Source organism: Arachis ipaensis, chromosome B9 (genome assembly GCF_059453495.1).
Source record: "Arachis ipaensis isolate K30076 ecotype BB chromosome B9, ASM5945349v1, whole genome shotgun sequence".
NCBI lineage: Eukaryota > Viridiplantae > Streptophyta > Magnoliopsida > Fabales > Fabaceae > Arachis > Arachis ipaensis.
In genome coordinates this window covers 38128566-38144603 of record NC_142444.1, presented here as the reverse complement: position 1 = coordinate 38144603, position 16038 = coordinate 38128566, and the positions used below count along the sequence as shown (strand labels likewise).

General features: G+C 29.4%; 1 protein-coding gene across 2 annotated transcripts; it reads left to right on the top strand.

Annotated features, from left to right (window-relative positions):
• Window positions 1-215: 215 nt before the first annotated feature.
• On the top strand, window positions 216-2330 carry LOC107618695 (Dormancy/auxin associated family protein). 2 transcript variants are annotated; one of them, XM_016320832.3, is made up of 3 exons: window positions 216-434; window positions 823-987; window positions 1834-2330. In XM_016320832.3, exons 1-3 carry the CDS (start codon window positions 314-316, stop codon window positions 1938-1940), a joined length of 393 nt encoding a protein of 130 aa, XP_016176318.1. In that variant the 5' UTR covers window positions 216-313; the 3' UTR covers window positions 1941-2330. The 2 variants fall into 2 exon arrangements, with proteins under 2 accessions (XP_016176318.1, XP_016176317.1); XM_016320831.3 differs by having other exon boundaries at window positions 823-992.
• The last annotated feature ends 13708 nt before the right edge of the window (window positions 2331-16038 follow it).

The following is a 16038-nucleotide window of genomic DNA, read 5'->3' as shown; positions in this document are numbered from 1 at the left end:
ACCCCCTTCCTCTTTAGAATCCCCATATTTTCGGGGGCCCACGTGGTACTCTCTCCTCTCTCAAACCTTATCTCTAGCAGAATCCAGATCCACCATCCACGTCATATCTCCCACCATCCCTCGAACCAACGGCTCAGATCAAATCAGAATCTCATCACCCGCTAGATCTTTAACGCTTCGTATTTACTCCCCTCGTTAAATATCAAACCCCCCAGGCTGCGTTTTCAAATACTCCAGAAACCTGGTAACTGCTTCGTTAGTTACTCTCTCTCCCCTTCACTGGGTTCTAATCAACTACGCTAAGCCTCACACTATGGGCCTCCTAGACCACTTGTGGGACGACACCGTCGCCGGTCCTCCGCCGGACAACGGCCTCGGCAAGCTCCGAAAGCACCACACCTTCGCTTTCAGATCTGCCTCTGGCACCGGCAAGGGTACGCACACAACTGCACATAGATCATAATAATACTATTAACAACAATAATCTAATAGAAATCTGGAGTACTAACAAGCTATAACATGCTTGTTCAAAACAAGCTAAACAAGCATGTTATTAATTATCATGGACCATATAGCATAAACCTTTGCTCGATTTATGCTTTTGACCTTGAAACTTGCAGATCAAGATCTGAATTTTTCACGGTCATCGTCACAAAATTCACAATCACTTAGCCTGATTTTAATTTGCTTGACGTCACGATCCATTGAAGAAGAAATTTTGACGTATATATTATTATTGGAAATGAAAATGAAAATTTATGAGCTATATGGCACACCTAAAGCGTTATATTGACGTTTTATTTGGTTTTGGTTGATGATCAGAATCGGAGACGGGGAACGTGAGGTCGTACGGTGTAGAATCACCGGAGGATCCGGTGAAAGTGACACGTAGTATCATGATCGTGAAACCACCTGGCTACCAGAATCAGAGTGGATCCGCACCGGCTTCTCCCGCCGGTTCTACTCCTCCGGTGTCTCCGTTTTCCGGTAAGGTCGTTATCATATTTGTACTTTTTTATATTGTTGATTTATTTATTATTGGAATACCAAAATAGTTTAGACTTTAGGATAATTCGGTGGTCCGGTGTAACAATTATAAAAAATATTACGTGCAAAATCAGTGGTCTCTATTTACATCTAAATATATGTTTAATTTATTTTTAGTTTTTAACATGTTTAGTTAATTTGATGACATAATTGTAGATTTTAGTATTTTACTAACAAATATCTTAGTTAAAATTACTTATTAGATTCTTTTAAAATTTTATATATTTCCTACACAATAAATATAGTGCTAGTTAAATTCTTCGATGATATTATTAGTATGTTGTGGATTGTATTAATTCCCAAGGCCTTGATTTTCTTAAAACTTTGTTGATGAAGCCGAGTGTGTAACGGGTGTTCTAGAATTGTGTAACGTAAGGGCCACAGGGGTAATATTGTCCTTTTGCGAGGCGCGTCAATAATTTTGTTTATAAAATAAATGGATCGGGTGGTGGTGGTGATATATAAAAAGCTAAAGCTACTACTTACTTAGGAAGGGTGTTTTTGTCTCCTTTTAGCTATGCAGATGGGATATTGAAAAGGACGTACACCATGTGCTTATCTTATCCATGTATAAATGAATGTTAATATTTACATGACTACATATAATTAGCATATTCATTGAATAATTTCCTTTCCATGGACGCAACTTCAGATTTTGTTAGATGTAATTAATTAATATACCCATCTTTATTATATGCTGAAACAAAATTATATATTTCCTTTTTCTGCTAATTAACGTGTAATTTATTCTTAGATTATATATATAACGTGTATATGAATTTGCAGGAGGAAGTAGAGAGTCCTTTCGGTTTCGAAGAAGGTCGACCTCAGATGCGTACGAGAAGGCAGCGGGGCAAAACAGATCAAGCACTACTTCTCCTTTCGATGTGTGAGAAATGAAATGAGAGATCCTGGCCTCTTCGATCTTCCCTTGATGATGAGTGAACTGATGACTGAAGATATGTTTCTTTTTTTTTTTTCTCCTTCCTTTGGCCCTTTGCTCCATCCAGTTTTGTTTATAGTGGTCTTTTCCCCCTTTTGTATTATATTTTTTATTTTTTATATAATAATATATGTAGGTAGATAAATAATGTGGTTATACTACTTATTAGGAGTTTGAGATCCTGCGAGAGTTCATGCGAGGTACCTAGGTGTGTGGTTTAGCATCTAATAGGCTTAACTGTCTGTGCTGATGTTTTTTCTTAAGATGTAAATATGGAATTATAATGGTGTAGTAGTGGTGTATGATATTATATCATGCTATGTACATAGAGCTTTCCAAAGTTTATCTGTGGTTCCTCTCTGTTTACCCTTATAGTATGAAAATAAATAAATAAATAAATAAATTTTCTTAAATAAATAGAATTAATACTTAATTTAGTCCATAAAATTTAAAGTCTAATTTAATTTTATTCTTAAAATTTTAATGGATTCAAATTAAACCGTAAATTTTATAATCCTAAGTCACAATAACTTTTGAGCGTGACATATTAATTTGGCATTAATTTGTGATTTAGATTCTTCACTTCATATGAACAAAGATTTATTAAAACTCCGCAAATTTAATTGTTATTCTAAAAATGGTAAAATTAAATTTAAGTTGTTATTATCGTTTTTATAAAATTGTTAGGGAGTTAATCAAATTTTTAAAAAATCTAATAAGTCTTAGTTACATAAAATTTAAATGAAGAGTTTAAATTTTAACAAGTTAACGTGTAAAATCAACATGTGTTTTACAGAAATTTAAATTTCATATCAAATTTTAAAAGTTAAATTAAATGTTAATTCTAAATAAATAATATTAGGTAATAATTTTTTTTCAAACGAAATTTTTAATCCAACGCTTTCTTTACAAAACTTATTTTTTTCTCATATTCTGTTTTTCTTTTTCTCTCTCTTTTTTGGGACTGATGTGTTGCTATATTTTTTTTGTTTTTTTGCGCTTTTTATTATTGTCTCTTCTTTCTTTTTTGTCCCTTTTTATTTATCTCTTTTAACACTTTTTTTTTTCTTTTTTTTTGTCTCTTTTTATTTATCTCTTTTAACACATTTTTTCCCCATATTATTTATATAAAATTTATGTTTTATCTCGTGGTCATTTCAAAAAAAAAAAAATTTGCATGTTTCTAAAAACAATTGTGCTGATTGTAAGAATTGTTTATTGGTTTTATAAAATTTATTGACTAAATTTAATTGAAATTTGATTATATAAATATTTATTAAGTTAGCGTTTTCCGTAAATGTTAAATAAAGTAGAAATAAATATGTAAAAACTAACTAATAATCAATGATTGAATATATAAAAAATAATTGAATTAATTTTTTTTATTGTCTTCAAATGTTTTGGATAGTAACATATATGGTTTTTTTTTGTTTTGAAAGAAGAGCTTTTTTTTTAGAGAAGCAAAACTATACTTGTAAATCGCAGCAAGATTAAATTTATATTTAAATTAAAAGTAAATATTTTATATATTGAACTATAAATTGAGAAGAGCCACAATATTCAATTACAAAAAAATTTATTAAGTTGAAATAAAGATAAAATTAAGTTTCTTCTGTTTTTAAATTTACATAAATACGTTACAACATGATAGAATACATTTTTTTCGATTTCGAAATATCAGAAGAGGGACCAGTACATCATAAAAAAGAACCATTACATCACAAAAGAAAAAGAATAACCATCATAGGATTATTAACAAACTAAATCTACGAAAAAGACTAAAAATTATAAAGAGAAACTAGAACCAGAAACAGGAGAAGAGGGAGAAAAGAACCTAAAAAGAAAAGAGAAAGAAAGGAATAAGTGAAAAAGAGAAATATTTTTCAGAATATGAAATAAGAACCCGAAAAAGCACAAGAAAACAAAGAAGAGGGGGTCAAAGAAGAGGAGAGAAAGTAGGTGTGGGAATAATAGACAAAGTAAAGACAAAAGAAATTCAGAAGGTGAAAGGAAAAGATGAAGGGTCGCTACTACCAAGGCTAAGGTGGCAACGACAGTCCTCACAAAGTGTCCCTATATTAGGGGTGGTAATAGTACCCAAACCCGCGGGTACCCGACCCGCCCATATACAATCAAGGTGGGTTTAAACCCGACCCAGAGTAGGAAAGGTTCAAATCGGACGGGTTGTGCGGGGCAGAATGGGGTCGGATTCAGGATAAACCCGCCCCAGAGTATATATATATATATATAATCTTTTTTCTTGGATGCTAGATAAACCTACAAAAAATACTCAAGTGACCTTAGGTATTCAAATCTTTTATATATATATATATATATTGCGCTTTATATTACTTGGTACATATTATAGATATTGGTTGTGATTGGATGATGTGAATAGCATAGTGCCTAGTTCAATTTTTTCCTAATTGTTCATGATGATTTTTGCATATTGAAAATTAGGGAAAGAACTAGGAGAATTTTTGAAAATTGCATCCATCACATACATACATACATTTAGGAAATAATTTTTGTGAAAAACAACAAAGATTTCCAAGAATTTTATTTTTAGGGCGTTCTATTGAATTGATTTGGAAAATCCTTTTTAAACTTGCTTGAATGAATTTTTTGTGGAACATAGAAGAGAGATAGAACAAACAACCTTGTGAGTTGTTGAGCCATATTGTGTGGTTGCATATTTTAACCACTATTTTGTTCTTGTGTGCTATGCTCCTTCTATGATTGTGATCTTGGTTTTACTTGATTCTTTATATCCAATAGTTGATGTTTGAATGCATTGAGCATGATTGAGGCCATCTTTGAATTTAAGCTTATTTAACCCATATGGCCATACCCTTTGCATCTACCATTGTTAACCACCTTTAATTTGAGCTTTATTTACCCCATTATTTTTAACATTACCATATCACAACCTTAAGCGAAAAACCATGAATTACCTTAATTTGCGTCCTTGATTAGTTTAGGTTGGAAAGTGTGTCGCATTTAAGTGTGGAGAATTTTCGGAGGAACTTTGGTAGAGAGGATAAAAGTATTTTGGGTATGCATTGAAAAAAATTTTGAAAATAGGTGCACATTCATGTGTCGATTTGCTTTAACCATATGCATTTGTCATAGAAAAAGAAAAAGAAATAGAAAAAAATGAAATGAAAAAAAAATATAATAATAATAAGATGGGGACAAGAGTGATCCCAAAGAAAAAAAAAATGAAACGAATAAGAAATACATATGTGGATTTAGATGAAAAAGATGCATGAATGTGTGTAAAAAAAGGAAGAATGGGAAGTTTGGTTACATATTTTTGTGATTTGGTTGTTATAAGTTGAGTTGGATACTTAAACTAATCAAGAATTCAATCTTTTTAGTTCACTTAGCCATAATTATCCTACCTTCACCCTAACCCCACAACCCTATGAAGTTCTCATGATAATTGCATTCATACATCACATGTTTGTTGATTGTTAGATAAAAAGCAAATCCTTGAAAGCATGATTAGAGGAGACTTGAGTGAATTGATCCTAAACACCGAGCGACGAGAGTGCATACACACCTAGTGAGGATTCGATTACTCAATTCTATGTTTCCACCTCTCTTATCATGTATTCCTGCAAGTTGCTTCATTTTGATGAGTTAAATCAATTCTTTAGATTTTGATTGCATTGAATTAATTCTTTGCTTAGCCCTATATGTTCATACACTTGCTTGAAAATTTGTTGGTTTGTTTTCACCAAATCAATAGGAAACTATAGTATAGATAGATATATATAATATATAGTATACATGCATGCATATAGATAGTTGCATTCAATAAGTTGGTTACCCTTTGATCATTCTCCTTGTTTGTGTTTAGCATGAAGACATGCTATTGTTTAAGTGTGGTGGAATTGATGAGTCCATATTTGACGATAATTTTTTGCTTGAATTGGACGAATTTCATCTTATAAACTCACATTTAATCACCAAAATAGCATACTTTTGTGTTTTATCGCTAAATTGGACTTAAATGTGAAAACATGTATTTTTGTGCTTAAATTGAGCAATTTGATTTTACTTTTATTCCATTCGATACCATGATATTTTGTTAAGTGATTTCACGTCAATTAGGCATGAATGGCCAGGAAAAAGTGGGAGGAAGCATGTAAAAAGGGAGAACACATGAAGAAAATAAAGGAGAAGCACATACTGAAGTGTGCGTACGCACAACCATCTGTACGTGCGCACAAGTACAGAAATAAGAGGTGTGCGTACGCATAACCTCCTGTGCGTACGCACAGGTACCAACGCGCGACTTCATTAATGAGACACGTGACTTGCGATTTTGGGGACCTCTTGGCCTAATTTTGAGGTGCTGAAACTAATTTTGAAGCCTATATGAAGGGGACAACATCACATATCAAAGCATTAGGTTGAATTAGGTTAGATTAGTTTTAGGACACTTTTCTTTTAGGTAGAAAATACATTAGGAGTAGGAGTAGTGTAGATAGAAAATTCTCACGTAGGGTTTACTAAAATCTCATTGTAGCATTTTATAATTTTGCTTTTGATCTTGGATTTTACTCATCTTTATTGTAAGTACTCTTTAATTTCCTCTTTGATTTCACTACTCTTGCTACTTTGTCTTATGGTTCAAGTATTTTGTTAATATATGCAATTTTGATTTCTTGAATCTTTTGCTTATGAATTTGATGCTTTATGATTTCTATATGCTTGATTGAATGTTTATTGTTGCTTTTGTAAATAGTTTAGTTATACTTTTTATTTTTCTTTGCAATTTCCTATGTTTTGGTTTTATGCCCACCAAGTGTTTGTGAAAATGCCACTTACTAATTTTGAGTAGCTTTTCACACCTTGGCTTGGGAAATAAGTTCCTAGGATACTAGAGTCATAATGTCCGACATTTAGTGGTAATTCTTGGGTAGTTAGTTGACTCTTATTTCCATTAACGCTAGCTTTTTACTAAGAAATCAGTAAGTTAGCTAGGACTTATGGATTAAGGTCAATTATGCTTGCTTGACTTATACTCCTCGATGTTAGGGGTTGACGAAGCGAGATTGACTCATCATAGTTGCCATAGTTGTGGTTATGACGAGGATATGATTCCTTAATTCTCATTCCCAAGTCAAGGCTCTTTTATGCATTTATAGCATTTTCACTAGTTTTGACCTTATTTTCCTTTTTATTGCATTAATTCTCTTTTTGGTCATTTCTTAGTTCTTTTATTTCTTAGCTCCTTTAATTTTTTGTTCCTATTCTTCAAAAAATCCATTTTTTCTTCACAACCAAGAGTGTGACATCTTAATTGCATTATCCGAAGGAGACGACCCGAGATTTAATTACTCTCGGTTATTTGTATTTGAAAATTAAACTTTGATGGTGGGAATTAGTTGTTGATTTGGGCTATACTTGCAATGAAGAGATTTTATTTTGTTAAATTCTAGACCAACACTAACTCTCCGCATAAAGTAATAGTGATATATTACTTAATATTCATTTGTGTTAATTTTTTACAAAATACTAATTAATTTATTAATTGCTATCTCTTTTGATTTCTAAATTTGAATCTTAACCTTCAAACCTTTAATGATGATGAAGATGTGAAAAGTGATCAAGAATAAGGATTGAATGCTCTTTTATATTTTAGTGATGCAATTTTTTTATTATGGTGTTAAATTTGTAGTGATCAAATATTAACTTTCATTTTTTAAATTTTAAATTATTTAACATTGTATGAATTTTATGTTTGTATTTTAATTTAGTTATAAATTTTAAAATTTTATCTTAATTTATATATAAATGTGTAAAAATTAAAATGTTATTTAATTTTTATAAGGGTGGATAGAGTACTCGTGGGACAAGTTAGAGTAAAGCAACCTACTACCCATATGTAGGGGTGAAGCGAGTAGTAATAGAGCGCAAAAAGAACGAAACAAAATCGAGTAGGATAAAAATCTGTCTCTACCCGCCCTACTGTCAACTCTACCCTATATGCTTTGCTATTTAAAAAAGAGAAAGAGAGAGGGGCGCTAAGTTAACATCTAAGACATAAAAATTATCATAATAACATATATGGTTCTACACGAAGAAAATAATATACTTATTTAAATTTGATTTAAATGTTAGGTTAGCCTTCATTTCTATACAATATATGTATACATGTATGATTTTACTAATATTTTTTTCTAATATCTTTAGCTCTTATTATTTTTTTTGTTTTATAATATAATTTTAATATTTAATTTTTAAATAAAGTTTTAATTTATTTTCAGTGTCTAAATTTATTTTATTTTTATTTTAAATATTTTCTTTTTATTTTATATTTATTTTTTAATTAAAATTTAATTTTTTACATTATCGTCATCATTTCCTTCGCTTACCCCAAAAGCATTGTTTGCTTGGACATTCTTCTTATGGTAACATGAAAGTATCTATGGAGTTAAACCCTATATCATGCAATACCATTCTTTTCACTACCATCATTTATTTTTCACGATAGCCTCCTCTTCTCACACCCTGTACATTCCTTCGCACTTTTTTATAATGTGGAACTTTACATCCACCTTTCACCAACTTAATTCCCTTTCAAAGATCAAACAACTCCACTATCATTTCATCAATGACTTGTAGTATGATACCTTTTCATAACACCTACCTAAAACAAAGCTTTCTACAATCTAGGGCTTAGTTTAGTAAAATTTTTACTTTTCAAAAGTAGCTTATAAAAATTAATTTTTAAAAAATAATTTTTTAAAAGTTGTAACATTTATATTTGATAAATTAAATTAAAAATTGCTTTTAATAATCACAAGCAATAACAATTGTATTTGATAAAATAGCTTTTAAAATTTAAAAATACTATAATAGACATAAATACAAGCATTAAATTTAAAAATTAGTTAACATATGAGGTTATATTAGACTTTTAAATTTTGAAAAGTATAAGCCAATTTTAAAAAATTCTATCTTAGGTGCTTTTAAAAGTACTCCGATTTTTTAAAAGCTGCAAGTACAAGCACATGATCTTTTTTATTTACCAAACACAAAATGAGGAGTTTGAACTTTTAAAAAGCACAAATACCTCTTCGAAAAGCTTTACCAAAGCAAGGCTAGATGTGATCGAATAATAGAAGCAAATCACATGTCACTACCAGAAACACGGTAGTTTACCACGGGAAAATACTCACGAACAAGAAGCAGTGACAATTTTTCATGATCGTCGTAATCACTTGCAACGTTTTGCTTTTCCGTGGTTAAATTGTGCGAAAGTTTCCCACGTTCTTGTTTGTCTGTGGCCAATTTGAATTGGACTCTCTCAATTACCACAGACCCAATGCTCACCGTGGCGAAATCAAACGATGTCTACTTTTAAATTACGCGCTTCTAGTGTTTCCTTCCATCCCTTTCAAAAATTTTATAGGCAGTTCCTATTTTTTCCAAATTTAAACTTTAATAATAAATTTCAATTTGTAAGGGTGCAGACTTATCTAGTTTGTTCGATGTTTTTTCTCTCTCCTTTCCAGCTATTTTCAATTGATAAGATATGCATTAATTGGAATAATATAAAAAGAGTACATACTTATAACTCTAATTAATTGAGAATGAATGATAAAAATATAAAATTCATAATAAAAAGAGTACATTTTTTTGTCCCTAATTCACAATATGTATTAATTTTCCTAAATTTTATTTTTTTATTTTTATTTTTTTATTAATTTAATAAAAAAATATCCGACATAAGTTAACGTAGGTTTATTTTTGAAATAGTTACAAAATTTTAATATTTTTTTCTCCGACAATCTTTTTTTATTTTTTAAAATCCAAGTCAAAATCCATAATCCTAATTAGTATGTACCGTCTTTGAAATATGATATAAAATTATAATTTTATATTTTTTTATTATAGTTAACTATTAATTTAAATTAAAAATCTTAATTACTTGACGAAATAAATTCAAATGAACGTTTACAAGACACAAGTGAAATTTTGGGCGAAAAAAAAAAAACTTTCACTTAGCACTAAAGTAAAGCCCACTCACTAGAAAATCGGAAGAACTCTCTCACATGTTCAGACTATTGTTCAGTTTCTCCGTATTCTTAATAAATTCAGCATTGAGTAACTGAAGATGCATTAGTTTTTTTTGTGACTAGAAGATGCATTAGTTGAAATAGTATAAAAAGAGAACATACTTATTGCTTTAATTAATTGAGAATGAATGTTAAAAGTATATATAAAATTCATGATAAAAAAGAGTACTTTTTTTGTCTCTAATTTACAATATGCATTAGTTTTTCTAAATTTTATTTTTTTATTTTTTATTATCTTTTTATCAATTTAGTAAAAAAAATATCCAACATAAATTAACGTAAGTTTATTTTTGAAACAATAATTAGTATGTACCGTCTTTGAAATATGGTATATATTATAATTTATATATTTTTTATAGTTAACTATTAATTTAAATTAAAAATCTCAATTACTTGACTGAAATAAATTCAAATGAACTTTTATAAGTGAAATTTTGGGCGGAAAACTTAAAAGTAATTTTCACTCAGCACCAAAGTAAAGCCCACTCACTAGAAAATTGGAAGAACTCCCTCACAGGTTCACACTATTGTTCAGTTTCTCTGTATCCTTAGTTTTTTATGTTTATCTAATATTCTCTTGGATCTTTACTTTTTTTTTTGTATTTAAAGGACTTTTTTTTTTACCATTCACTAATTCTTCCCCAATATTCCTGTGTAGGAACTAGATCTGCGTGTATCAATGCTGCAACTTTGTCTCTTGTCGATGCTGGGATCTCCATACAAGTTTGTGTTTTCTTTTAAATTGTTCAACTTTTAATTTAGCTTTGTAGTTTTGTAATTATTGAAACTTATATGAATATGGATAAATTTGAACTAAGTAGAAGACAGTGTTAAAGGTCCTGATACCAACGTTGAATAAAGTTACACTTCTTTAAGTTATTATCTGTGCTCTCACAATTCCCGAATACATAGTATCTAATTATCTATTTCTTTATATTATCAATAGCATTTTTGCTTTAGTATTTGTTTCAATATTTAAGCTGCTAATGGATGAATATGTCAATAATGGTAACTTAGAGTAATGGATGCATGTTGCCATGGAACAAGGGACACTTACCTGGGAGGTCCGCATGAAAGTTTTATTCGATAGTTACCTGGTAAGCTCAACTTTCTACTTTAAAATATTGACCTTAGTAATTTCTAACACATTTTTATTTTTACTTTAAGTTCTTTTTCTCTAAATGGTTTTGATTGCAATTCAATATCTCGCTAATAGTATTCGTTTGTCTCGTTAAATAATACTATAATTAAGTTTTAATATGAGAAAATATAATTAATATCACTCTCTATTTTATCTTTATTCTTGACAGACTTGCTTATTTACTTGCATGAAGCAATTGAATTGAAAGTTGTTCACCAGGATATCAAGTCTAGCAATATATATATTGATTGATGACGAGTTCAATAAGATGTTTTATGTTGTGAAAATGAAAACTCAGCATTATTGGGTATGCATTCCTACTTTTTTTTAACTACATTAAAATATTATTTTAAATAATGTCTTGGGACTTTTTTTTCATGAATTAAGAGATAACACAATCTTATTTGAATGTTTTTGCAGGTATTCCAATGAAGACGTTAGAGATCTAATAATGATACATTCTGATACTTGATTTTGTAATAGTTTAAACTCATTTAGTTCAGGATATTTGCTTTTCAACACTATTACTTAAATTTCATATTTTTATTACTAAAAATATTACTTATATGGATATGGCTAATCTTTTTTAATTTTGCTCTAAGTAGCATCTTTATTTTATATATATATATTTTTTTAATTTATCTTTTATGATTAGCCACGGAAAAACCGTGGCTAAATAACCCAACAATGTTTAGCCACAAAAAAAAGTGGCAAAAAAGCCCAGCTTACCAATATTAGCCACGGAAAAATTGTGGCAAAGCTATACTTGTTGGTTACACTGTTGTCATTTAGTCACGATTTAGAGTGTGGCCAATAACGTAAAAACCGTGGCTATTCAGATGTCTCCACGGATCATAAAACTGTGGCTAACCGGACGAAAACCGTGGCTAACTGAAAAGGCGTCGCCCTTGTTAGCCACGGAAATGTATTCGTTGCTAAAGCTTAATCGCTACGGAATTTCTTAATTTTAGCCACGGTTTTTTTCGTGGCTAATCACCGCATTTCTGGTAGTGTGTTCGGCAAATTTTCACTAAAGAACTTGTTTATGTGGAACTCAATGTTAAGGGGCTACATTGTAACAGTATTTTGTCAAGATTTATATTGTGTAAAATGCATGCTACATATATATCTCTCTAGTACCTTTTAGCAATTTCAAAATTACACAAACTCACCAAGGCACACGCAAAGTGGCAGTGGTCTTAAAGTCTTGAATTCTTCCAATATTGCCATTAGTTTAGTAAAATAAGCAGTAACACTCATGTCTCCTTTTTTAACAAAGAATAGTTCTTTTTTAGTTTGACAATTATGTAAACAATAATGCTACGAACCAAGATAGTTCCAGAAAAAAACCAGCCAAATGCCTCTGGGTGAATTCAAAACGAACTTCTATGTGGATGGTGCTTATACTAGGCATTATGATGTTTTTTTTTTTGTAAATTGGATAGTTTTGAATCTATTTTTTTATTTATCATGTTTTAGGCATTTGGAGAGGGAAGGAGGGTGAAGAGACAGAAGCTAATTGAATCAGTTCCGTAATTCACGTTGCAATAATACTGAACGTATCTCCTCCTAATTTAAATGTGATGAAACATTTAATAAACAATATTTTAAATCATAAATAAATAAAACTAATTACTATATTTATAATTAATTAAATTTTTCCATTCTTGACTGATTTAGAGTTGGTTCCATATACTTTTCCTTATACTTATGTAAAACATTACTTTAGTAAAATATATGCTTCAAATTGTTCCACAAGTCTAAAGTATCTTCATTTAACAATACACTTCGTGCAATTTCATGATTTAGAGATAACTTTATCCATGACATGATAAAATGTGTTACAGTAATCTCATACCTCCACTGAACCCTTCCTGTTACCTAAAAGATGATGAGACCTACGCTTCACAGTCCCACCAAGTGAGCTAGGAGCACCCTTAATAGAAAATTGTGATGACTTAAAAAAGCAATCAACAGCAGAAGAACCCTTGACCTTGGTTATTTGAAGAAGGAGAAATCCATGAACCAGTAGAAACTTGCGAAGGAGTTGCATCAACAGGAGGCTTAAGTGGTTTCTTAGAAGATCGTTTTATAACCTTGACATTGAACTATGCACTTTACCCAACTTAGCTAGTTCAACAATAACAACAGAATTATCATATTTTCTCTTTGAAAAAGGTTAATGTTTCTATACCTAATATCAAAGTCTACAAAGTACCATCATAAAAGACATGACATTCAGACACACAAAATACAAAAAAGAAGAGAAAAACAAAACAAGAATAAACGAAGAAGAACAAAAAGAAGAGCTATTACTTGTAATAGTCGGAAAAAAAAAATTGTCAGTCATAAAATATGGATTTTCGATCAAAACTGAAACAAATAATTTGATATCCTTAGGAGAGGTACCTTTATATAGTCTAATGTGCTTCTTCATACGCTTAAGATATTTCACGTATTCTATTGTAACTCCCCAAACCAGGAAAAGAGGTGGAAGAAGTGCACAAGAGGTAAAAGTCATAGGAATTCTCATTGCCAGTGGAAATATCATTATGGTCATTATCAAATTAAAATTCGCAATTGACTTGTTAGAATATTGGATTATTGGATTATTGATTAAACTGTTGAGTTATTGGTTGAATCAGTTGATTTGGTTATAATTAAATAATTATATAAAATTTTATTTATAATAAATATTTTTAAAATTTTATTTTCGTATTAAATTAACTATTATTTTTATTTTAATAATTTATTAATTAGTTTCTATCAATTATATGTTTCATGTATTTATAAAGTCATATTATATAATTATAGAAGGAGAAAATATATTGTGATTAATAAAAGATATTGTTGTCTTTTTAATTTACAAATATTAATATTTATTTTAACAATTGTGTATCATTCAAAAAATATGCTTAATTTAAGAAAGTCTTAATAAAAAACTATAATTAAAGTTAAATAAATAAATATAAAATAATTTAATTAAAGATATTATATATATATATATATATATATATATATATATATATATATATATATATATATTAGTTAATATATAAAACTTTTAAATTCCTATGTATTTACTTCTTCAGTTTATCATTTTATCCGTTAATCTCAGTGTATTATTGTATGAAATTTGATTGAGGAGTGCACGTGTATATGATGATATACATAATATTATGGGGACGTCTGTACTCTGTAGTGATCCTAATAAAACAGTGATTAAGGTGGTCAAGGATGCATATTCAATTAGATGGTCATACGTGTCTGGTTTAGAAAAAAAGACTTTAAATGGTCATATGTGTCTGATTTAGAAAGAAAAGACCAGAGTAGTTAATACACTTTTTAATTTTTATATTGGACCTGAAATGTGTTAAACGGAGATATGGAGTGGGGGTGTTGAACATAGATGTGGTGTCAGCCCCTAATGGAAATCGGACCGTGCGACAAACATAGCGCAAAACGGAGGGTCCGATATGTAGCAACCAACTCGTAGGGTTCGAGTTGATGCATGGTGGACAGGTGGCGCTCAGCCCTTGCTCCCCAGACGGTGCCCCACATACCGAGTTGCTGAATGCAACAAAAACCCCACCATCCGAGTTTAACCCATTCAGCCTTCACTTTGAACACCAAAACTCCATTGCCATCCTCATTTCTCTGCTATTGGTGCATGGTGGAGAGTGCAGAAAAATGTCAAAAAAAAAAATAAAACTAAAGATGTGGATCGTCCTGAACTTCACATTATGCACTATCTCAGTTTGCCAGATTATGTAAATTTGTTTAAATTTTTTTTAATTTTTATAATTATAGTTATTAATGTTAGAAATTAAGTTGTTAATGTTATTGTTAGTATGTAAGCTTAGAAATATACGGCTATGGAATGAGTAGGATTCATTTTATATATTTTTTTTAATTTTTTCACTATTTTTGTATTAAAATTGTTTTTGTTAGTGGGTTAAATATTATTATTGTTAGTATTGTTGTTCTTGCAGTTTAAAAAAAGGAAACGCAATTTTTTTTATTTGTTTAATATTTTTTTTATATTCTTTAGAATTTCGGAAGAAGAGGTGAAATATTAAAATATTTAGAAAATAAATTATACAATTAACACCGAATTGTTATTAATATTTGGATATAATTTATTTTTTGAAATATTTTATAAATTTATAATTATTTGTAATTGTTACGATATTATCAAATGTTACTGTGAGTAAAATGAATAGTTGGACATAGTAATAAATAAGAGCTGAATGGTTATTAGTATTAATTTAGAAAAGTATTGTAGTTAATTGTAATTATCATTGTTAGAAAAGTTAATTATTATTGTTATTAGAAAATGAATTCATGAAGATATTGAGGATTATTATTAATATTTTTAAAAATTTTGGAATATGTGTTTAAATTTATTTAAGTAATAGGTAATAGGTAATTATTAATAATGTTGTTATTTAGGGAAATTATTGATATATCGTAAATTAAAAAACCACCAGTATCTCTAATTTACTAATTTTATTGAGAATTGATCTGGAAACTATGTATATGTATATATTAGATTTGTATTTGTATCTATTAGTTAATGTTATTAATAATTCATTTTGGAAGTAGTAATTATTTGTTTTAGTCAAAGTAAGTCAAATAATTTATAACAGATGTTTGGTTTCAAGTAATATTTGTTGTTGACTTAGTTGTGAAGATTTTGTTAACAAGTGTCTGTAGTTTAAAAATTATTGCTTTGTAGTAGTAAATTAGCAATAGTTTGTTACTTGACTAATAACTTGTTTTTTTTTTTTTTTTTTTTGTAGAAACTAAGA

What these genes read in the sequence shown, in the direction of transcription:
- LOC107618695 (XM_016320831.3), top strand. Translation starts at nt 314, where the DNA reads ATGGGCCTCCTAGACCACTTGTGGGACGACACCGTCGCCGGTCCTCCG. An exon ending in TGCCTCTGGCACCGGCAAGG is followed by an intron (nt 435 to 822) that starts GTACGCACACAA and finishes GTTGATGATCAG; the next exon opens with AATCGGAGACGGGGAACGTG. An exon ending in TGTCTCCGTTTTCCGGTAAG is followed by an intron (nt 993 to 1,833) that starts GTCGTTATCATA and finishes ATGAATTTGCAG; the next exon opens with GAGGAAGTAGAGAGTCCTTT.